A 25701-nucleotide genomic window follows, 5' to 3' on the forward strand; every position below is an offset into this window, starting at 1 on the left:
AGTAAGGTTTGGGGCCAAGTAACCGTTCATGAGTAACTAAAATATATATATTTAAAATATATCCATACATTGAAATTATCTGCACAATTTAATTGAAGTTACAACAATACTGTGATGTGATGAACTGAAGTTAAAGCTCTGGAAAGGATTACAGAAGGTTCCTTAGAAGTTTAATCATTGTGGAGTGTGAAGAACTTCACTGCAGCATCTTCCGTATTTCTGTGACATTTCACCCAAGGAAGTTGTGTCTGCAAAAATGAAAGTTGAAAATGTTAAACTAATCTGAACTCTGTAGGTAAGGGGAAACTCATCAACTTCAGTGGAGAAGAGCTAAAACTCTAATTACGTGAGGTTTCATTATAGGTTTTACTTATGCACCATATTTTTATTGCAGAGACAATAATGCAAAATGATAATTTCAGATCAAAATTTATTGAAAAAGGATATTTTTAATGTAACAGCTAGGCGCTTATGCTGAAACCACACTTCCATTCTTCCAGTACCTCTATTTATTTTGAGTTTTCAGTCTTGGTTCAAAGGATGTTGCCATGACAAGTGAAAGATAAAGAAAATCTGATTACTACTTCTATTGTTATATTAACATGTTGATAATTATCGTACATCTTGCTCTTTTTAAAGGGTCCAACCACATACTGGTATTTAAACACAATATTTCTGTTATTTGCGAGTTACGTTAATTTATCTGAATGATAGTGTCAATATTGTTCTAAAATAAAAATTGTCAGTATAATACAGCAACATTTGCCTCAAATTATTAAAAGTCTTAAGGCACGTGGCAGCCGGGGTAGCACAATTAATGGTCATATTTCTATCACATTTCATCAAGTGGGCACTCTGATTTCAACGGCAGCAACCTAGAACTTGCTAATTACATCTAGAGAAGTTATGAAACTTTACCACTCTTAATTCAAGTTGCTTAGAACTGAAGCCTATTAAAAACTCAAAACTTGGGTCCAAAACATTAATGATTTGAGGAGGACATTGTGTAAAAATCAGATTATCTTCCTTTCCAAAATGCCTATCAGGGAAGAGATTAGCATTTGTTCTGGAAACTAAGTAACACACAGCAGCTGTATCTAGACTTGATTTCAAACCAAGAAAAACTTCCATGATTACTATCAGTTTCATTTTTAGTGTGAAGACTTATATTGAAACCCAGAAGGTGAAAACCCACAAATAAAATTGCTCCAAATGAGTGTATGTCAACTCCCACAGAAGTGAAACAAAGATTTTCATAAAGTCTGAGATACTGTTTCTGTTTCCTTAAGAAATGGTTAATCAGTGAAGTGGGCAATAACAATTTAGCACACAGGCCTTATGGGTCATGAAGAGAATGTTGGCTTAGAAGTCCAGAGACTGGGCCCTGGATCTTTCTTTGTCCAAAAGTCTGTAAAATTTTGGGCAAATCAATTTCCTCTCAAAGCCCATGTTCTCATTCGTTAAAAAAAAAAAAAAAAAAAAAAAAAAGATTTAGGTTAAATGAGACTTTATGTTCTTTTAACCTAAATGTTCAGAATATGTTCAAAAGATTTAGCTGCATGATTATGTGAACACTATTTAATGACTCAAGTTATCTATTAAATGATTCACATATTACATCTGTTTAATTCAAGGGAATATTGTGACAATAAGAAATAACATAGCAAAAATAATTTTGAAAAGTTGAATGGAAATCAGAAATATATTTTGATGGCCTTTATTATTCATAAATATAAAACATGAAATTTCACATGAGGGAGTCAAAAAATGTCTGAGAAATCTTGGTGATAGTAGCAGGAAGTAAGGAATAGAAACGATGGTTGAGCAGGTGAACACACAATGATTGAAAAAAGGAAGAGAAAATATGTGATGGTAAGTTCTTTGCTAAACATATTTTTTTGTGATATTACTCTCTTGAGGTTATAATAATAAGGACAGTGATTGTCATGATACTCTGTAAAGTCTGTTAAGTGAAGGACATAATATACTAATTTGGATTTCACTCAACAGTGATGCAGAAAACATTATGTTAATTCAACAGCCTTTTTGTAGTTTAGTAGCTCTCTGGAGTTTTCATGGTCTAAAACTTCATATAAAAATTTATAGAAAAAATGAGCTTCTTGTATGATTTTTTTTATCATAACCTGTTTTGGTTGAATTCAGAAATACTAAAATGGGTGATAATGAAGGGTTGCAAAGGTGATAGGATACATGTGGAAACCAATTGAACTTAATTATTTTAACCTCAGTGTCATAACGTTCTCAATACTTCAAGAAACTACAGGATTGTGGCCCTAATTTCAAGGAGTTACTTGATTTTTGATAGCAGTTAGTTCCTACTCAAATATAATGTGGTGATTGTTAACAGCCCCAAGAGTGACCATACTTGGTATATTTCTAGATATAAATACAGTTCAGTCTGAGTTTTGAAGATGGTGCTGCTGATAAAGGCAGTGATGTTGGCTGTATTCAGTAAGTCCTCCCGTATTTATGGACATTCAGTAACTTCTTAACTGCATTGATCAACGACTCCACAGAGAAAAATATTTATTTTAATTAAGTCATTCTGAGAATGAGAAAGTAGAGGTAAAACATTGACTTTTCATTGTGGTTGAGAGTATTTGATGAGGAGAAAAAAATGACATGACAAATTAAAAGAGGATCAAGGCTAATGTGATGCTTTTGGGGCATCACTGGTCTGAGGATTCTTGAGAAAAGCAGAAAGCAGAGTCCTCTCTCTGTAGCCTGAAATTGTCAAAGCAGTTCTGGGTTGTCTTATCTATTTGCGAGGAAGAATGCACCCTCTGTAAGCCCTACTGGGAGAAAATACATTGCCTAGATTTTATATGCAACAAATATTCAGTGTTTAAAACATATAATATGTGTGATTAAATATATTGTTTAAAATATAAGCTTACAATTTAAGCTTTCTGGAATTGAATTATACTTGTATCAATTACTAGCTATGTAGCATTGTGGGTTAATTAATATATCTAAGCTTTCCACTTATTTGTATAATAATTATTGAGTGCTTAACACATGTCAGGCACAATTCTAAGTGCTTAATGTATATCAATTCATTTATCCTCAGGACAATGCAATGTGGTAGAAATTATTTTTGTCCTCATTTTATGAAAGAGGTTTTTAGACTTTAAGCAAGTTGCCACAGCTAACAGATAGATGACCTGCGATTTGACCCAAAAAGCCTGACCTCTCTACCTGGCACTTTTACCCCTTATACTGTACTGCTTCTCAAGATGTTGGGATAGTAACAGTACTTACTTTATGGAACATGATGAGTAAATTAAACAATGCATGTATAGCACTAGTATAGGACTCTGCACAGAGTTAATTTTCAGAACTGTAATATAAGCTGTTATCACTTGCACGTATTGTGTGTCCGATACATTCTGGGACTAGTACAAGAATCTAATTTAATGTCTACAATACCCTTATGTTATTATCTAAATGTACAACCTGTAGAGAAATAAGGTATCTTGATAGAAATGAGATAATGAATGACAGAACCAGGATTTGGATTATATGTCCTGATTCCTTGGCTAATACCCTTTCTGGGACACCATTCTCTCTCCTGTGTTCATGATGATAATTCTGGTAATGTAGTTATTAGCAACAAAATTGTGTGTGTCACTAGAATGTGTCTTCTTCATAGTAGAGGGATTGCTACACATTTATCTATATTTATGAAAGTGACTTATTGTTTATTAGAATTTTAATATTTGCATATTAATATTCAATAATTACATAGAAGTCTGTGAGAATAACTAAATCTTTTATTTTAGGGTGAAGTAGGTCTAGGAATTTTTTTTTAATGTCATTTAAATTATTTAGCATCTATATACTAATCAAGTACAGAAATGTTTGAAAAAGTAAATTTATAAGCTAAGGAATCAAAAGGGGGATTTACAAACCAAGATGGATCAGTTAGCCCATTGTGAAATGTTAATCAAAGCCTGCAGGTATTATATTTCTTCAAATTGTACTCACAATTGGAATCAATTAGCCTCTGGAATTTGAAAGCCGGTTTCTACCAATCCGATCCATGGGGATACCAAATCGCCTTTTTGGATGATCTACTACTTTCCTGAAACAAGCGAAAAAGAACATTTTTAAGCTAAATTCCAAGTTATCAATCATTAGTTTTGCTCTTTTATTTCATGCAAATCTGGGGGCTTTCTTCTGGAGTTGGAATAACTGTGATAGTTCTCATTCATCAGCACCCACTATGCATTAGACACCATCTCTTATCTATTCATCTGTTGAAGTAGGTTTGACTACCTCCATTTTACATCTGAGGATACTTAGGCTTAGAGAAATTAAATAACTTATCCAAAATCAAATAGCCCAGATGAAACAATCTGCTGAGTGTTTAGTTTGGGTAAATCCCTTTCCCGTCTTCAGATTTGAGTGTATTCCTCTGTTAATTGAGGAAGATTGCACTAGGTCAGCAGTTTTCCCCAACCTCTCCCTTAGAATGGTTCTCCTGGTGAAGGAGGGAGAGGAAAGGATGCTGATGCCAAGACTGAATGTGGGGTAAGTGTGCGTCTCAGGTCTTCACTCAGATTTTACCTAGAGAAGCTTTGTATGAGATGGTCTATTTTTCTTATATGTACTCAAATATTGTTTGGGAAAAAAATACTTCATTATTAAAATAAAGTTAAAAAAATCCTACAGGAGGCCTTACAGTTTGTATGTTCTATAAATTATCTCTTTAAAAAGCAACATTTTAATTTGATTTGTTATTGCCATCACTTGGTGCTATCAAGTCAAAATCCTAACAGAAGAGGTCCAAGAGCTGTGAATGCATAATATACACTGGCCTTGGAATTAAAAGACGTTTTCAGTCTTCTTAATGAAGATAGAAATAGGGAGACGCTAAGAAGGCTATGTAAATAAGTGACTTATCTCACAGCTGAAGGGAGTTGACTTACAGGTTTGTTAGGCTTTTTATTGGCATAAGATACACACAGAAAAGAGGATAAGTATTTTATAAGTGAACAATATGAGACATATACAGATTATAAGCACAATAAGTACCCAGATCAAGAAATAGAACATTACCAGTAGTCAAATAGTTTTGGAATAGGAAAGAGTCTTAAAGTTAATTCTCGCACCAAATGTAAGAATTTCTGCTTCAATTTTTGACCAGCAATGATAAATCTCATCACTTGAAAATCTCAGTGATGAACTAATTACCTCACAAGACAACTTTGTCAATATTCAACAGCTTAAAGAGTTAAAAAAGGTTTGCTTCAGAACATTTCCAATAGCTTCTTTTGTTCTTTCTAATTACTTGCATTATATTGTCAGTATTATACTAAATAATTTAAACACCAAAAATAAATAAAAACTGCAAAAAAGTCTATGTTTTTTTCCTATTATCATTTACTATGTACCTACTCTGTATGATTCCTTTTGTGGCTGTCTTAGGATCAATAAGTCAGAAGTAGTCTTTGCTTTCAAAAACCTATAATTAAGTACAGTCAGATTGACAAGGATTTTTTTTTTATAAGTGACATTTCTTTTATTATATACTATAACTGTTTCTCATTTGTCCTTCTTTATAACACATTTTTAAGGAAGTATTATGACAACCCAACAAGGTACAATGTTAACTGGACTGGGGCTCTTATCACAGTGTTAAACTTGTTTGAATAACTCTCTCTCCTGTGTAAATTTTTATTATTTTTAATAACTCAGTACAGAACCACTGGTTTCAGAAGTGGTTTTGCAGAGTTTTCCACCTTTGCCATCCTGCGAAATTTTGGATATCAGTGATGAGCAGACTCTTCCCAGGCTGATTGAAGCACTAGAGAAACGACATTACTTTTGCTTAAGATTGTACTGTCGTTTGAAGGAATTCCCTGGCAGTCCGTGGTTAGGACTCTGCGCTCTCACTGCCGAGGGCCCGGGTTCGATCCCTTGTCCGGGAACTAAGATCCCACAACCTCTTATGCCGGGTGAGGATTAAATGAATCCTTGCAGAGTGTGGCTCAGGGCTAGGTCACAGAAGGTGCTCAAATGTCTCTGCTACCATAACGCTGCAGGGTTCTCATTTTCTCCTATATTCACTTAGTATTTTATCTGAGAAGCTGCGCTAAGCACCGGGACCTCCAGGTTAAAACCTATTTCCTGCTCTTCAGCATGTCACTGCCTGCTTAAATAGTGTCACACGGGCTATAGCAGATGGGAGTGATGCCTATTTATCTAGGTAACTTTTTTCTAAAAATATTTTTACTGTTCACAAGCCCTGAGTTTTTACCCAAACCAAGGGAACAGGCATCTGCAAACGCCTAGCAACTTTTCAAACCCACAAACGAGCCAGTTACATGACAAGTATTTAATATTATGCAAATAGTAGAGGACAAAGTTCTCTCATTTTTCTTGATGCCAAGTTTTTGCCTTAACTACCAGGTCTTATCAATGTTCCTCATGTCATTATTAGGTAAATAATTCATTTAAAAAGCTCTGAAAAGCATAGAGAACAATGGAAACATGAGGGACTTTTATTACTGTATCTTACACATAAAAAAATTTATAAATATTGTTTAATTCTAATTAAAACAATTAATTTGAAGATAGTTAATATTTATTTAATGTGTTCAATATGCCAGGTACTGTGCTTAGTACTGTGTATACAAGGATATTAAAAGTAGGAAGTGAACCTCATGGGGAGCTTACCCTCCAATGATATTGGTAGGAATAGACACATGTTATTATTATTCTTTTTTTTTTTTTTAATCTGATTCAGCCTTCTTTTCTGCTGATTCACATCTATCTTCCTTCTCGGGTTGGCCCTTCGTTTTGCTAGTCAATATAGATAGCATTGTATGTATGATCTTACAGGACTGTCTTTTAGACAACAGTATGACCAATACGGGAAAATCTGGAAAAAAAAAAAAAAAAACTTAGTGGGCTTCCCTGGTGGCGCAGTGGTTGGGAGTCCGCCTGCCAATGCAGCGAACACGGGTTTGTGCCCTGGTCCGGGAAGATCCCACATGCCGCGGAGCGGCTGGGCCCGTGAGCCATGGCCGCTGAGCCTGCGCGTCCGGAGCCTGAGCTCCGCAACGGGAAAGGCCACAACAGTGAGAGGCCCGCATACTGCAGAAAAGCAAAACCAAAAACAAACAAACAAAATACTTAGTGCTTATTCTTCACCTATCCATACCTCTGCCTCCGTTCTTCAAGTTTCTGAAAATCACACCCTCCTAAGTGGTGCCTATTGTTTTCACTTCTGGATTTCATGATAATAAACTGACTACATATTTTTCAACTTGACATTCAATTGGGAAACATATTGGGCTATAAAATTAGCATAGAGTGAATGGTCAAGAGTCATAGGAAACTTTGCATATCAGTTGTGCTTTAAGTCTTCTGATGTAATTATAAATAATGACTGTTGGGGAAAAAAAGAAAAATGTCTTCATGATATTTTAAAATAACTTTTATTCACATAAGTAGATTTACAGACTCCTCACTTAAGCAGTTATTTTCCTTGTGGTCAAAATAATGGTCACTCCTCCTCTGCCACCATAAAGGATGTCCTTGTCATAATCTATAGAATCTGTAAATCATTTACCTTACATAGCAAAAGGGACTTTGCAGATGGGATTAATAAAAACCTTGAGATGAGAAGATTATCCTAGATTATCTGGGTGGGCTCAGTGTAGTCAGAGGAGTCCTAAAAGTGGAAGATGACTGAAGAAAAGTGGGTCAGAGAGCTGCAATCAGAGAAGGACCTAACCCACCATTGCTAGTCTGGAAGATGGAGGAGAAAGTCACAAATCAAGCGACGCTGTGGCCTCTAGACATTCTTAAAAGAAAATGAGGACCTACATCCTACAATCAAAAGGAACCGAATTTTGCCAATATCTAAAATGAGCAGGAAATGAATTCTTCCCTAGAGCCTCCAAGGAGCACAGCCTGCTAATCTCTTGACTTCCTCTGTATCCTGCTGATAGACTAGGTGAAAGGGAAATCCCATAGCAGCTTACAGAAGGAATTTTAGGAGCCACCCACTAGCTAGCCATCAATCATATCAAAGTTGTCTGCAACAGGGGCCCCCAACCCCCAGGCCATGGACCGGTATCCGTCCATTCGGGACTTGCTAGGAACTGGGCCGCATGGCAGGAGGTGAGTGGAGGGCCAGCTAGCGAAGCCTCGTCTGCCGCTCTCCATCGCTTGCATTACTGCCTGAACCATCTCCACTGTGGGACAATTGTCTTCCATGAAACTGGTCCCTGGTGCCAAAAATGTTGGGGACCGCTGGTCTAGAATGGTATTTGGTGACTAGTGAAGATATCCTGGGCTTCTGACCTACACAATTGTAAGATAATATAATTTGTGTTGGTTTAAGTCCAGAAGTTTGTGGTAATTTATTACCCTAGGGGGAAAAAAAACCTGAATACATTTGTCGTATGATTTAGGGCTGATGTCTGAGTATAAATGGTTAATACATAAAAACATTAAACTGATGTGATTTTTATTCCTTGAGCCCTTAAATTCCTTCATGGACCACTCCCCATTATAACTCCAGGGAAGGGGTAAGGTAGAAGCCATCCCGGGATGGACGAAAATGCTCAGGGAAAGTCCCAGACAAGCAGAAGAAGTGAGAAACCAGCCCCTTCCAGGTGTTCAAAGGACTGATGAGAAGAGGAAGTAAATGGCACCTGGGGAAAGAGTAGTGCCTCACATGTGAACTGACCTCCCAAAGCTTCTGCAGAATGGATAGTGTCACAAAAAATAATCCTTTTACTTTCTTAAAGAGAAGTATGATGGTTTCATGCATCATTATAAATTAGAACAGAACATTTATTGGTCCATACTACCAATGTATATTTTCAAAAGTCAAGGTAAAATAAATGAAAATAACATTTTTTTCTTTCTTTACTATGGTTAATCTACTTTTCCTGGTCAAGTGAACTAGAGGGAGTTGTGGTATGGTAAAAAGCAAAAATAAACTCTTTTTCTCCTTCCTTCTTCCCTACTCTTTCCTTCCCTTCTTTCACCCAGATTTGATCCCAAAAGTATTAGCAACCAGGGGATGTTGACTTGGATTCTATTTATTACTTCTACTTACCGAAAAACAACAATACCTTAATAAGTTAAATAATTTCTACACAGTTTCTATCTATTCAGAAGTAAAATGGTAAACTAATATTTCTCTTAACATTTTTGCTGATATGAAACATATATAACCATACTACAATCTACAACACATACACTGACAGTAATACACAGTGTATAAAACATAAATGTTAACATAGAAAAATATTTTTAAGACCAAAAGGGAAAACAGTACTTTTTGACTATCTAGTCCCTCTTGTGACAAAATAACAGTATGACATGGCTTATATTATATATCCATTTAAAACAATCCACCTTTTCCATTCTAAAATATTCTGAAAGTAGTTTAAGGATGCAGAATATCTATTAAAGTAATATAAGGAGGATGGATTATTTTAAATATAATTTTAAACTTCAGACTAAAATACAGACTTCCTGAGCCAAATAGGATTTTCTTTAAAATTTATATTCTTTGGGCGTCCCTGGTGGTGCAGTGGTTGAGAGTCCGCCTGCCGATGCAGGGGACATGGGTTCGTGCCCTGGTCCGGGAAGATCCCACATGCCGCAGAGCGGCTGGGCCCGTGAGCCATGGCCTCTGAGCCTGCGCGTCCAGAGCCTGTGCTCCGCATGGGAGAGGCCACAACAGTGAGAAGCCCGCGTACCGCAAAAAAAAAAAAAAAAAAAAAAAAAAAAAAAAAAATTATATTCTTGGTAATTCAATTTCTAAAGATGTTCACCATTCTAAAACAACTGTTAGAAAACTTATATTTAAACTTTTTATTTAGAATCACTTCATACATACCAAAGAGTCTATAAATTCACCTATGTTCAGTTTAAAAAAATAAAATAAACATCCCTATTGGTAGCACAAAGTTAAGAAATAAAATATTACCAGTACTTTAGAAGTCCTCAGTTTTCTTCCTCCCAAGTTGAATCCCTCCCATGACTTTGTCCCAGAGGTAATCTGTAGAATGAATTTTGATCTAATATCTCCCTTCATTTTCTTTATAATCTATATGTTTTGTTCAAAAGTCTCTTGGTTAGTTTAGATGGCTCTAGAATTTTATTTGAAAGAAATGTACGAATACTTCTTGACTTCTTTCAGCAAATATTGTGTTTTGAGATTTGTCCATGTTGTCATGTGTAGATGTAGTTCTTTTATGTTCAGTGTTGTATGGTATTTCATTGTATGAATAATGAATAATGAATATACAACAGTTTATTAATACATTTTACCATGGATGGGAATTTGAGGTATTTCTTTTTCGTTATTGTTATGTACTGTTCAGCTAGAAATTTTCTTACACATGTTTGTAATGCACATTTAAGGATTTCTCTACAGTATATTTTTAGAAGTAGAATTGCTAGTTATGCCTATACTTAATTTTATTACATAGTTCCAGACTGTTTTCCAAAGTTGTTGTACCAATTTACACACCCAAGAGCAGTGTATGACAGTTCCTATTGTTTCAAATCTATGCCAACCCTCCAACTGTGGACTTTTTAATTTTGCCAATATAGTGCATTTGTTGTTGTATCTCATTGTGTTCTTAGTTTGCTTTCCGTGAATACTAATGAAGTTGCTCACCTTTCCCTTTGCTTATTGGCCACTTGGATTTCTTCTTTTGGAAGTACCTAAGTCTGCTGCCTGTTTTTCTATTGGTTTGTTTTTCTTTTCAATATTGATTTGTAGGAGAATTTCTTATACTCTGAATATTAGACCTTGTCAGTTATGAGCAAATATCCTTTCCCATTTGTAGTTAATCTTCTTTATTGTGTCTTTTATAAAATCTTTAATTTTGTTTTGAAATTTATCAATAGTTTTACATTTTGTTCATTAAATCACCTCTAATGTTACAAAAATATTATCCTATGTTGTCCTAAAACCTCTTGCAGTTTTGCTTTTCACATTTATATTTTTAAACCTTTTAAAATTATTTGTTATTTATGGAGTGACATAGGGGTCATATTTCTCCTTTTTTTTCTATATTCACACCTAAGTATTCATAAATTTTAGATTCACCTTGTCAAGTTTCATGGGAAATCCTTTTGCAGTTTTACCTGGAATTGTATTGAATCTAAGGTATAAATCAAGTTGGAGAAAATTGAAATCTTCATAGTATTAAATCTTACTATCCAAGATCAGTTATTTAGTTTATCTTTAATGCCTTTTCGTATATTTTTATAATGTTCTCCATAAAGACCTTCAATAATTTATTGGATTTGTTGTTGCTTATCATTTAAGAATATATGTTGTAGGATTTTTTAATAGGAGTCCCTTATTTGGTTAAAAAAGGTCCCTTCTGTTATTAGTCCACTGGTGATTTAGATCATGAATAGATGTTTAATTTTATTGAATGCTATTTCTGCATCTTTTGAGATGATATGGTTTTATTTCTTCAATTTATTAGTTCTATTATTTGACTTTCTAAAGCAAATCAACATTGTACTGTATTTTTGTGATAAACCCAACATGATATTGGTGTATTATCTTTTTGATATATTTTTGGAATTGTTTTGTTGATTTTTTTGTTAGGAATTCTTATCTATAATTATTAATGAAGTTGTCCTGTAATTTTCTTTTCTTGTTCTCTCTACACATGGTTTTGGTGTCCAGATAATGCTATTCTCATGAAATGAGTTGAGAACTGTAGCTTCTTTTTTAGTTATCCTTTTGTTACTTATTTAATTACGTCATGGTCTGAGAATATGTTCTGTATGATAACCAAGCCTTAAAAATTTTAAGGCTTATTTTGTGAACAGATACTTCGTTAATTTTTTTTTTTTTTTTTTTTTGCGGTACGCGGGCCCCTCACTGCTGTGGCCTCTCCCGTTGCGGCCTCTCACGTTGCGGAGCACAGGCTCCGGACCCGCAGGCTCAGCGGCCATGGCTCACGGGCCTAGCCGCTCTGCGGCATGTGGGATCTTCCCAGACCGGGGCACGAACCTGCGTCACCTGCATCGGCAGGCGGACCCTCAACCACTGCGTCACCAGGGAAGCCCCTTCGTTAATTTTAATAGTCGTTTCATGTGAACTTAAACATTTTTTCCCCCAATTGTAGGATACACAACAATTTTTATTGATCCAGCTTACTGTTTTGAGTCCCAAGGAAAGAAACTTAGGAATCAGAGTGTGGAGGGTGTTCCCTAAAAACAATAGTCTGATTTGCTGTTACATCTTAAAGGGACAATAAAATGCTTGGCCCCTTTCAAGAAGGGCATGCAGCTCTACCAACATTGAGTAACAGCAAAAAGGGAAAGTATAGTAATGGCTAACAGAGAATGTTCATTTAAATAGTTCAGTAATTTAGATGAGTAAAACACAGAATTAAATAAATATACTTTAAAGCTTAGGTGAGTATAGTAGCCAGGCTCCAAGATAAACCCCAATAATTCTACTATAATGCAGTCTGCTTCCACATTGAACAGGGCTGACCTCTGTAACCAATAGCATATTGTGGAAATGACTTCTAAAGCTAAGTAATGAAAAATATTGCAGCTTCTGCCTTGCTTTGTTGGATCACCCCCTCTAGGGGAAGTCAGTTGCCATTTCCTAAGTTCATCTCACAGCCCTATAGAGAGGTTTACATGGCAATGAACTAAGGCCTTCTGCCAACAGCTAGTGAGGGACTGAGACTTCCTGTCATCAGCCTTACGAGTGGGCCATTTTGGAAATGGATATCCCCAGGCCCCATGTAGCCTTCAGATGACTGCAGCCCTGGCCAACTTCTTCACTGTAACCTTGGGAGAGACCCTGAACCAGAATCACCCAGGTAAACTTTTCCTAGATTTTTGATGCACAGAAACTGAGTGAGAACATAAATGTTTATTATTGTCTTAAGCTGCTACGTTTTGGGTAACTTGTTTGCATAGCAATAGAGATCTAATATGGTAAGATTCAAAGTGCTTTGGGATTCCACAAGAGAAGAGATCACAGCCAAGTTTGGAGGTTCCAGGAAGAACTGATGGGGCATATGAAAACAATAAAACAAATGGTGAGCCCTGAGTCCTGCAATGTTGGTTACCACAATTTAAAATTACAGAATTAATAACTGACTATAGCAAGTTAGATATAAATATATGAGCTTGGAAAAACTAATGTATGAGACAGAGTAAAATGAAGGAGACTCAGCAAGGCCCTGTAAATAATGAAAAGAGAAATCATTGAAGTCCACAGTCATGTTTAAATTTAAAAGAGACAATTAGGCTTTCAAATTCAAATTCCAGAATGTTCTGATGAAGGATCACATTAAGTCTGAGTGATGATGTAGCTTTTAGGGGCCAGTACATAATGTCTTTTTTCCTGAGTCCACCTTCAGAAACAATACAGAAATAAGATACGAATGATCAATGTGGAGAAATCAAAATGTCATTTTGATCAAGCTGAATGTAGAATAAGACTTTAATTTGCATTTAAATGACTTTCTTACATCTCCTCTGAGGATTAGACAGATTTACACAGTCATAATTATCAAATAAAAACAGAAAGAAAAGGGATGAGCTGAACGTGCTCAACTACTCCTCGCAAACTGACCTATCAAGTACGTGATTACTTCTCCTTTGAGAGGGAGTGAATAAAGTGGTGGGGCTTGGGGCCAGTCTTTCCTTAACTGGAGTTTCTCTACGTGGAAACACGAGGCTGAGAAATATGACTAAGTAAATGGGATATGTTTAGAATGATGAAAGAAACTGCTACTTCATTAGCACACAGTTGACTTATGACTTTTGGAGTTGTGTCTCAAAAGTGGTAATTCAATGTTAAATAGATTCTATTAAACTTATGATGATGGTGCTGACTAGGCATAATATCAACTTCTGAAGTATTATCCCAAGGAAAGGGCCATATGAACAAGCATTCAGAAACAAACCAGGAACACTGGAATCAAAACATGAGATTTAAAGGGTTCACTGTAAAGTAACCCAGGCATGCTTGATTTGGAAACTACTGGAGAGCTGTAGGATTGAGCAGAAAGGATTTTCATTTGCTTGTCTCATGAGCCTCTTTGAGGGTCTGATGACACTCAAAACTTCTATCCAGCAAATGAATTTACACAAAAATGTCTTCTAGAATTTTCTTTTTGGGGGAGTAGGTAATGTACATTTCAAAGCCCATATATGGAATCAAGTATTATCCCTTTTAGGAGAAAGTTTTAAACCTTCATATATGAGTTAGGGTAGAGAGAAAAGGTAAAGGAACTTTACCATGGAGTTGAGCTGGGGTATAAGAGGCAAGCAGTAAAGAACAGTTATTGGGAAAAATGACCCAAGGTCAATGCTCAAGGGCATTTCCTATAGTACAGACAAGCTTTTAAATATGAGGAAGGAAACATGGAAATAGGGCACCACATTCTGAATCCTTTCTCTGTGTTCTTCACTATGAAATGGAGCCCATTTTGAACTACCTCCTTTGGGTATTAACAATTAAGTGCTGGAAAAAAGTAGCAAAAATCATGAGATACCTAGGTTGGCCTCAGCCTGCAACCTTGCTTTACAATGAAGTAGAAAGGTGAAATGTTAGGATTTTCACCTTTAATCTCTGGCATGGTCATCAAGAAGTGCAATCATATCTGACAAATTGAAGTTGGAATTGCTATTCTCAACTTTAGTCTGAACCTTATGTCTGGCTTTGGATAGACACACATATACCGTTGGTACAGTTTTTCAAAATGATTTATTTAATGCATGCATTCTAAGTGAATCTCACTTTTCCTGGCCTTGGACAAGTGCCTTATTCACATATAATTTTAATTTCTTTATCATAAGCAGCTTATTTCAGTGGAAAGTCATTGAACTTGGAGTTCAACAACTTGATGTTCTAGCTACATTATGCCAAGGAAATCATTTTATATCTGTGAAAATATACTAATAAAATGGGGCTAATATCTTCTTAGGGTGTTAGGAATAAGAAAAAAACCCAGTGTATCAGAATGTTAAAATGGGATTCTTTCTATCTCAGTTTTGGCTGTGGCCTAGAAAAGTTGAAGAGGAAAAAAAAAAAAAAAAAACTGGTATTTTCTCTTGCATTCCAAAGTAAGGTGCTAGAGTTATGCACTATTTGTAAAGGAGGTTGTTACAAACTAATTTTCTCAACCTTCATCCAATAAAAAGATTGATACCAAATAGGTAAAGAAGGAGAATTTCTCTGGAGCAAGTTTTTGGAGAACAGTAACATTTCCCTCTTCTTTCATATAGAGAAAGGGCTTCAAGAAAATCTTGACATATACCCATTGAAGCAGGGTAGACCTCACAGAACAGACTATGAAATCTAAAGGGCAGGATGCTGTAAGAATTGGCTCGATGCCAGAGTGAAGAAATGGTTATATAAGCGACAGCTTTACTTTCAGTGACCAGAGTCAAGGATGTGGGTTTTCTGTGGAACAGATGTAGAGCGGGCGTGTGGGTAGAGTTGGCCTAGGCTAATGATAAAAGGAAACTTCCCCGAAGGGCTTTTGGCCAGGGGTTATGGGTGAGGCACCAGGATGCTGCTGGTGGTGTCAAATGAAGAAACTGAGCGGGTAGGATAAAGGTGAGGAGTAAAACTGACCTGCTGAAAGAGAAGCGCTGCTGGAGGCAAGGTATTTATGTCAATGTTCCCTACTGGGGTTATGCAGTGACCCCATACTGTGGTGAGGAATCATCTTTGAGCATTTACTGAGGCCAGAGAGCACAAAAGTCAAGTCATGATAGCATCAGTCAAGTAAGACTTTTCTTTACTTCTCTGCACCCACATCCCCAGTACTGGAGGAGACATAAGGCAGCCCAGTGTGGTAGAGGAAGGGGTGAGGACAAACTGACCACACACCTCTTCCCAGTGCAGCTTTCCAGCTTGAAAAGGAGAAACATTATTAATATTCATAGTTTGGGCTAAAACATATTATTTTTATTATTTTAATTACTGAAATATGATTGTTTTTCTAATAAAAGCGATGAGACGAATTTTTATTATTTCAGTGTGACCTGTAGAGTCATAGTACCTGCCTGTGTTTTTACGCAAGAGATAGGAAACAACTCCTACTGAATGGGTTTGAATACATGTGGGTGAGGGATAAAGTTGCTTTTCTAATTATGTTCTATGGAGTCTTCTCTTTCAATTAAGTGGTTATAATAACAATGTTAGAGAGCAAAGTGTTTATTGACCTGAATCTATAGAATGTATATATATAACTGTGCCGGGTGTCTTCCATCTGTTCTCCAGATACACTCTCTGACTTTTCTCACCCTACTTTCAGTCCAGGAAACTAACCTCTCTGGATCCCAGAAAAGTGCCTGTGCTCCCTGGTTTTGGTTTGGGACAGGCCTAATGGGCAGCCTTGGCAGGAGAGAGTGGAAGGAGAGAGGAAGTGAAGTCAGGATAATTTTCCCCTCGCTGCCTCCTTGCAAGATCACTTCCTCCTAACTGAAGGTCACGGCTTCTCCCAAGGCATCTGACTCTTCAGACCAGGGTCCTGGGCTGTTGTGCCATCCATTATGATTTGCTTCTACCCAGCCTTTTGTAAATAGTCTTCCTGTGTCTAAATCCTTCTCAAATTTTCCTATTTCAAATGCTTCCTGTTTCCTGCCTGTTTCCTGCAGGAACCCCGACTGACACAATGATATTACTTGCTTTGCTGACCTCAAAATATTAATGGGAGAATTAAAACAATAATAGTTGTGAAAATGATTATCCTAATTAAATTCAGATATAAAGTATTATTATTTTTGTTAATATTTTACAAGGCATTTTTAGGGTTGTGTGAAGAAGTGAGAGAAACCACCCTTTAGAAAAATTCCAATACCTTCTAATATTAAAGTGTCATTCAAATAGTAGATACGATTTTGCTAGGGATATGGTCATAGCTGCTTCCTTTTATTTTTCATAAGCTGAATGACCATTAACTTCAGGCTTTAAACAAGTGAACTGAATGAAGGAATATTTTGAACTTCAAAGCATAGTTGAGATAACCCTGCCCTGAGAATTAAAGTAACTTGCACATCCAATTGAAAATGAAGCTAGTGTCATATTCAGGTGAAAAAAATGTTAAATATGATATAAAATAGGAAACAACAGATGGTTCTTTGCTTCATTTTATGATGATCTGACATGGACTTTGCCCTGGTATTTTTTATGTTTGTTTGTTTTCTTTTTTCTTTCTCCCTAGCTGTTCATTCATTCTTCACATTTCCATCTCTTATGAACCTTTTCAAAAGCAGAGTTTAAAATTTTTCTTTTCTGAATATTTTATAGTCATAGAAAATAAAATAATGCATTTCATATGCGTGAGACAGAGTTTTAAAATCCGGAGTCATGTAATTCAAGGATCCATAAACATGGATGGGAAATGTTACACCTTTAGTCTCATTATCCTCTAATTGAAATATAGCATTTGTTTCACTTATGAATGTAGAGAACAAATCACAAGGGTGTTAGTAGTAAGTAAACCCTTGTCACAGTAGAAATCACAGATACATTTGGATCACATTTTTGTCATTACAGATACTTTGAAATTGTTTTTATGTTCAGCACTACTTGAATTTATTGTTATTTAGACATGTCTTTTAGATCTTATTTTATGCATTAATAAAGAAGCATATATGTTGTCATATTACAAATTCATTTTAAGTATTATGATAATTCTGTTTCTATATATTAGTAACCTTTGAACTCATGACATTTGTCCATTTAAAAACAATATTCTGAGAAGGGGTCCACAGTGGCCCACGACACAGAAAGAGCTTATGAATTCCTAGATTTAGTTATGGGTGAAATCTTTGGGCTACAGTATGGAAAATGGATCTCAGACCTATAACCTTCTCTCGGTGAGTATGAGAAAATAGAAAATGCACGCCCTGAGAAGGAGAAAAATTGATGGCATATACATGAACATCACAAGTGTTTGTAAGCAACAAAGAAATTGTTTTGTATACGTTCATGCATAGTAAGGTAACAAGATAATCCTGGCCTTGTGAATAATTCAAAAGCAAGTAAAGAAGTAGTAAAGCTATCTGGACTAAAGGACCAAAGGTCTTATCTCGTATAATGTAATCAAAGAACAGCAAATAACATTATGTACAGCTCTCCCAAGCAAAATTACTATAATTTTTAGAAATCTTTTAATAAAATAGTTGCAAAACTCTAAACTGTATATTCTTGCTACTAAATGTAGGAAAACGTTCATTTTAGTCCTGTGACTTTATCATATACATTTAAATGATTCTCAAATATCTTTGCAACAGATGATAGAAAAATTTAACATTTAATGTTTTTTGAGTTAGCATTATACTTCGAAAGAAATCTAAAATTATTTTTCAATTAAAACTCAAGAATGTGTATAGAAATATATTATGCAATATCTATTACTTATCTCCCATTGTTTTCCAAATCTCTAATAGACAAATTTAATGTTTGCTTTAAGACCAAGAACAGGAATTCCTGAATAAAAAATGAATCCTGAAGGAAAATCTCACAAGAAGTGTCCTTGGAATCTAATTCAAAGGGGTAAAACATCCACTATCAAAAATAAAAGTATAAAAGACATAAATTATATGTAAAAAAAAAACTATTAATTTGTATATGTCATTCTAAATAAAACAATCCTGATATAGGAGGTCACCTTTGTTGTTAAGCCATAGAGTACAAAGGAGCAGAGTTTCTGTATTCTAACTGTAGTCATGAAACAAAATATAGAGTCTTGATTAGGGGAAATCCTCAATTTTTCAAGCTCATGCGTAAACTTCTGTGCAAAGGCATTAGCTGTCCTTAACACTTCCAACCTTCTGGAAGTAGCTGGAGGTGAAGGGAAAGGTAGAGAAAAAGGCAAAAGAAAATTGACCAGTTTTGACCTCTGAAGATCATTAATTACTAATATCTTTTCTTTATACAACACTCAATGGGACCATCACAATCTGGTTCCAGAGACACTAAGATTATAGAGGTTTTGTACTGCACAGTCCAGAGGGTAACAATATGAATGATTGCTGAATACAGCATCCCTGTTTGGTCCTAACTCTCCTTCCCAATTTTATTTTTAACCCTGCTTCTTAGGTTGTAGGTTGATACTGAACCTACACCATGCTATTTAGTCATCCCAAGAACATGCCCTGAATGTTCATGCTTTTAAGCCATCTCTTACCTGACTTCCTTTTAACAGAATAATTTTTCTTAATCCAATTAACTTTTCAAAAATAGTAGTAGTTATTTGGGTCAAAATTTGCTGTTTTTACAGAATTCAGCAAATCATCTTTTTTCACTATTTTTGGAAAATTATTGAAAAAATACCCATAATTTCTTTAAATAGTGATTCTCTTCTACTTAACACCATTAAACTCTAATTAGATTAAATTGTATGTTATAATTTCTCATTGTGTTCTGCATACCTTTGTGATATATTCTGAGTCATTTTCTTAGCGTTATCATTTGGTGAATGTATTTACTCTTCTGCCAGGTCTAATCTCTTGTTTATCTTATTGTTTCATTTCATTTCTTTAATTTGTTATGAAACATTTCAAACACAGGTGAAAATAGAATAGTATAATAGACTCCCATGTATGCATCATTCTAAGTCAACAATTACTGATTATGGTAGGTCTTGTTTCATTTATTCCATTCCCACTCCTGTATTATTTTGAAGCAAATCCCAGACAAATACTTACAACTAAATATTTAAATAACAATAAATCTAATTTTTAATGTAACCACACTACCATTTTCATATTTAAAAGAGACAGTAGGGCTTCCCTGGTGGCGCAGTGGTTAAGAATCTGCCTGCCAATGCAGGGGACACGGGTTCGAGCGCTGGTGGGGGAAGATCTCACATGCCGCGGAGCAACTAAGCCCGTGCGCCACAACTACTGAGCCTGTGCTCTAGAGCCTGAAAGCCACAACTACTGAGCCCACGTGTTGCAACCACTGAAGCCCACGTGCCGAGGGCCCAAGCTCCGCAACAAGAGAAGCCACCGCAATGAGAAGCCCGAGTACCGCAACGAGAGCAGCCCCCGCTCGCCGCAACTAGAGAAAGCCGCGCGCAGCAACAAACACCCAACACAGCCAAAAAAAATAAAAAAGAGACAATAATTACTTAAAATCATTAAGTAGCCACAGTGCACATTCACAATTGTCTCTTACACATGTTAATTTTTAAACAGACAATTGCTTGAATTAGAACCCCCCAAAATTGTGACTAGTTAATAAGTCCCTTAAATCTACTTTGATCTTTTGGATCCCTTCCCTCCTCCATCTCTTGTTTTTCTTCAAATCTTTGTAAATTATTTATTGAAGAAACTAGGTTATTTATTCTGCTGTTTTCTACAGTCTGAATTGCTGTTTGCTTCCCTATAATGTTTCTGAAGTCATTTCTTTGTCTTCTATATTTCCTGGAAATTGGCAGGTAGAACTAGAGGCAAGAAAAAAAATTTTTTTTTTCAATTCTGTTACATAGGTAGTGTTGAGTTCTTCCACCAGGGAGCATATAATGACTCACTGTTTTTCCTTTTGTGATGCTAGCAGAAACTGACAATCACTGCCTAGAGCCATCATTTCATTAGGTTTTGCAAAATAGAGACGTTCTAATACTACCACTCCTTCTTCATTTATTAGCTGGAATAATTTTATAAAGGAGAATTTCTACATCTACTAATTCTATTGTTTCTTCATTGCTTTAGCTGTACAATTTCTATAAAGAGAAAATTCCACGTTTTCCTTCTTCTCCAGGTCTGCAAGCAACTATTTGTTGTAATATCCTCTTATGCTCAGTTAATAGCCGTGAAGTAATCAAAAACTCATTCTAAATTTCATATGCTCCCCCTACTGTCCCTGAATTGCTTGATACTTTGCTGTTTCTATATTGTCAGACTGCATAACTATAACGCATGGCACTCTTTTTTTTTTTTTGTAACCATCATCACACTTCAAGTCTAAAGTTATGTTCACACCAATTCTTATGATGTTACCTCTCCAATCATTTTGATTGTTTGAAGAATTTCATCCAGTAGCTTCCTCGAGAAGTACTCATGAGAACAATATTCCCTAATTTTTTACACACTTATAATAGTTTATTTTTAGCCTTTATATGTGAAAATCTGTTCAAATGAATAAGTGCTTGCCAATTTCCTTTTCTTACAAGCCAAGCTATGTTAGATAGATTATATCTCCTAATATAGTATCTCTTTATGACACTTCCTAAAGAAATTGTTATGATGGAATCTCAATGTAGATTATATATATTTATAAGATTTATGTAATAAATATTTGGTGTATATGCTATCATAAATTCATATATAAATATTTACATAAATGTTTACATGTTGACTTTCAAATTATTTTGTAGACTGTACTGCAAGATCCAGGAATCTAAGAAATACTATTTATTAGAAGGCACAATATTTTCTCCACTTAACCTTTGGCTTTCTATAACCTTCTTTAAAAATTGCCTCTCTTCTTGCTTTGTGTTATAATTTGTTATAAATATTTCTATGTTTCTTACTGGTATGTGATCTCTTTGAGGGACAAAGACTGTATTTTCCTTCTTTTTTCCACCGTAGCCCAACACAGTGCCTAGAACATAAGTGGAACTAACTTACATTTGTTTAATTAGAATACGATCTGAATTTCAAAACACATGTGTGGTATTTTTTTCAAGTACATGTTGGATAAATTATAGTCCCAAAGTGATGATTTTATTTACTTGTGTAACTCTGAGAATCTTTCAGAAGTCTAGCAAATTGCATCCTGTATTGATGAGAATCATCGAGCAAAAGCAAAGTCACGGACCAGGAACAAATGTGATGTGTCCTAGAACTCCAAGTAACCAAGTGAAACTGGACTAAAGGATGTGGAAATGAGTGCAGGAAGAAAAGAGGTGCCAGATTATGAAAATTTTCATAGATTTCCTTAAGGAGTTTGTTTTTATCTTGTAAGCAATGGGAACTTTTCATGGAAAGATTTTTTTGCGGTACGCGGGCCTCTCACTGCTGGTGGCTTCTTCCGTTGTGGAGCACAGGCTCTGGACGCGCAGGCTCGGCGGCCATGGCTCACGGGCCCAGCGCTCCGCGGCATGTGGGATCTTCCCGGAACCCGTGTCCCCTGCATCAGCAGGCGGACTCTCAACCACTGCACCACCAGGGAAGCCCTCAGGAAAAGATTTTTGTGTTAGATGATTCCCCTGGTAGCAGAGTAAAGGATGCATTCACCAATAAAGGGGTGAGGATGGTGGTGGAAGTGGAGATGGGGAAAGACTGGAGATGGGGAAAGACTGGAGAAAGAAAACATGTCAAAAAGATGATTTAGGCCAGAATTAGGAAAGCCTTAATGTAAAAGGATATTCTGGAGATATTAAACATATAAAACAAGTAGGATTTAGAGAATTTAGTGAATAATGGAACGTTTCATTTAAGCAAATGGAATCCTGGTGAGCAAAAGGGATCCTAGTAAATTCCCCAAATTCCAGACTTTGGGGAATTGGGTGATCTTTTGTGTCACTGCTGCTGTGAAATGTACTGCATGAGGAACAGATACTGAGGGGGTAGAAAATGAATTAAGTTTGGAATGACTGCTTTAAAGTACTGACACTTATTCAATGATTAAAGAGAGATTTAATTATTCTAATTCTGTTATAATAGTTAACAGTTTACAAAGTACTCATTTGATTTTTATAGAGGTAAGTAATTATCCCCATTTTCCAGATAAATAAGCTGAAGATCACAGAGAATAAGATTCTTATACAAGTCACATGGCTAGAAATGCTTAGAAATTTGATTTAAACATATGTGTCCTGACTCCAGGTCCTGAGAGCTCTTCACTGCCTTCTTGGTATAGGAAAGGGGACTTATTCACATCATTTGGAATGCTGTGTAACAAGGGTAAAAATAAAATGGTATTGTGGTTACCTTTATTAACTAGAAAATGCAACTGACCAGAACATTTATCTCATAGGACACACGTTTCCCCTTGCTTCCCAAATGCTGTTATGTCTTGTAAGAACTACTTTATATTTACATGCAACAGAATCTTCTTCAGAAAACATTTTGACAAAAATATTTGTGCATACCATAGCAGTTATTTTGCTCCCTAAACGTTATTTCTAAGATGATGCCATTAAACTCAGAAATTAGCTAAGACAATTTTAAATCTGTTTACCTACAAGGTTTTCATTGTATTTTTTTAATGTGGACTTCTCTGTTTCTGAACCCAGAGTGGAAGAATTAGAAAATGAAAATGTTCCTTCTCTAAGAGTTCACTTACCTCTGTTTACCTTTATGATCTACAGAGCCAGCTGAGAGTCTGTCCAGGGGAGAACCAAAACCAGAGAAGCTTCTTTTCTTCTTTGTTTCAATCACATCATTCTCCAGAGACACAAGTTCATCAAGAAGTAAGAGTTTTGCTGCCAGATCTGTGGCTGATTTCTCTTCCTTGACTGTGGGTGGTGACTGAACATCTAAGACTCTAGAATCAAAGGCCTATAGGGCAGGAAAGGTGATTCCATTCATTAACGAGAAGAAAATACATACAATCATCTGCATTTGGCTTCTGCTATTTTTAGCTGACATGCCTGTCATGAACCTTGATTTCTCATGAGTTATGATCCAGAGAGAAAGACTTTTGGGGACAAAAACACATAGAGATGAGGTTTATCCAAAAGGAATGAAAGGGAAACTAAACACACACACACACACACACACATACACACAAAGAAAAAAAAAGGGTAAACTCCTCTAAAGGAGGCCTGCCTCTAAAATTTAGTATGACTGATTATTCTTTCAGATTCTTTCCCAGTAACAACTGCATCCTTCCTTATTACTCCAAAAGCACTTTATCTATACTTCTTTCATCACTGCCATCATTACATTTTCCCTTGTATTAGATTAGCTACAATATATTTGTATTGCCTATTAGATTGTGAGTAACTTGAGGGCAAAGACTATGTCTAATTAGTCTTTTATCTGCTCTATTCAATGCCTATCTCAGTATTTTGCTCATAGTTAGTACTCAGTAAATTTCTGCTGAATATTTATTGAATGAATTCTGAAAAAATCTAAACCTCATGTTATTTTCTTTTCACCACTCATTCATTCCTTACTGATTCAAACCACTAAACATCCACTGTGCAGGTCCTGCGTTAGACCCAAGAGATACAAAAATGAGTAAAATCCAGTCTGTGCCCTGAAGGAGCTTACCATCTCCACCCATGTGATTTACTAACACATATTAATGAGTGTCTACGATGAGTCAGAGCTACCCCAAGGACTTTATTGTCCCATGTCATCCAAACCATAGAAGTGTAAGCTTCCGGTTTGTGAAGTCTGTCTTCCTTTCTCAGGCGCAGTCACAGCATTTCAGAAAATGCTCCTGCTAGCAATCTGGAGTCATTTTGTTGTAAAGGGGATGCTACTTCTTTCCCAAGAGCCTGAGACTATTCCCCTGTGGGAAGAAGGGTTAATAACTACAGGGGTCTCTTCCCTTTCCTCCTTTAGTCACATTCTTGCCAGACTCTTGGTCTGGGAAAGACTCTTTTTCTTCACTTCCTGTCTTTATTTTTGAGTTACTGCTCTTATTCTCTTTCTATTCCCTTCATTTTTTTCTCAATAAAATGAAACAGTAGTACTTTCCAAGCCTTTTCATCATTGACTCACACAATTCTCTTTTGCAATACTTAGAGTCTACCTCAAAGCTCTGAGACCTAAAGTCATTGAGCTCCTTCTTTCCTAAACCAGTGAAATCTGCTCTAAGTCTGGCCAGTTCTTTCTGGAAAACCCCTCTTGCCCTGCGCTTTCTGATTCCCCTGAGGAGAGATTTATATCAGGTCCTCTTCACTGCCTAGTGCACACTCTCAATCAGCATATAATTTATTTATCTCCTCTCTCTCTCTCTCTTTTTTCTATTCTGTCCTGAATACTGCCATGAAGTTAATTATCCCCAAACACTACTTTCATCATATAAAAACATTAAAAATCTCTATAGCTCTTTGTAACTCATAGTTCAAAGTCCACAACTTTAAAGAAAACCTCAACTTCTGTTACTTCCCTACGTAAGCCTGGCAGCATAGAAACTAAAGAGGGGAAGGATGTTATAATCATGAGAAAGAAACTCTTAAGATCAGGAGGCAAACCTCCAAAGGGCAAATTTAGGAGATCTTTTATTATCTCTCAGAGCTTCTTCCAAAAACTATGTGTTCATTCTTCCGACTGATGTATATACAAAGTAGATTTTTGTTTCTTTTTAAAGATATTCTTAATCATCAGGAAAAATTCACAAAACTTGTATAAAACTTGTCCTTCAGTAAAACACATTTCAGATTCTCACTTTATGTTATTTAAGAAGCACAAAGAATGTATGTTTCTATTAAGATCAACTGAGCCAAATTAACTTTTCTCTGTGTGGCGATGTCCTCACATTTCTTTTCCTTTATAGTTTAGTCTTGGCAGCAAGAAAACATCTGTAGAGTGATAAAATTTTGGCCCAACTACTCAAATCTTGACATGTAAATGACTTCAAATTTCACATAAAATCACTTTATCTTCATGTAATTGATTCAATTATAAATATGGCTGAAATTATAATGAATTTTCTCCTATAGTTTTTGGTCTATGGAATACAAATCTTTGTTGTTACTTACAGCTTTTTTTTTTTTTTTTTTTTTTTTT

The 25701-nt window shown here is 35.8% G+C and overlaps 1 protein-coding gene across 1 annotated transcript in view; it reads right to left on the reverse strand.

Moving 5' to 3' along the window:
* Positions 1-69: 69 nt before the first annotated feature.
* Positions 70-25701, reverse strand: part of OSTN (osteocrin) — a 27120-nt gene continuing 1488 nt past the window's right edge. The window contains exons 2-4 of the mRNA XM_027108808.1: positions 23303-23517; positions 4009-4105; positions 70-248 (exon numbers count right to left, since the gene is read on the reverse strand). Of these exons, the coding sequence (XP_026964609.1) occupies positions 4021-4105; positions 23303-23517 (300 nt within the window). The 3' untranslated portion in view covers positions 70-248; positions 4009-4020. The remainder of the gene's footprint in view (positions 249-4008; positions 4106-23302; positions 23518-25701) is intronic.

This window comes from Aethalodelphis obliquidens, unplaced genomic scaffold (genome assembly GCF_003676395.1).
Source record: "Aethalodelphis obliquidens isolate GAN/ISIS:26980383/991018 unplaced genomic scaffold, ASM367639v1 scaffold1, whole genome shotgun sequence".
Taxonomy (NCBI): Eukaryota; Metazoa; Chordata; class Mammalia; order Artiodactyla; family Delphinidae; genus Aethalodelphis; species Aethalodelphis obliquidens.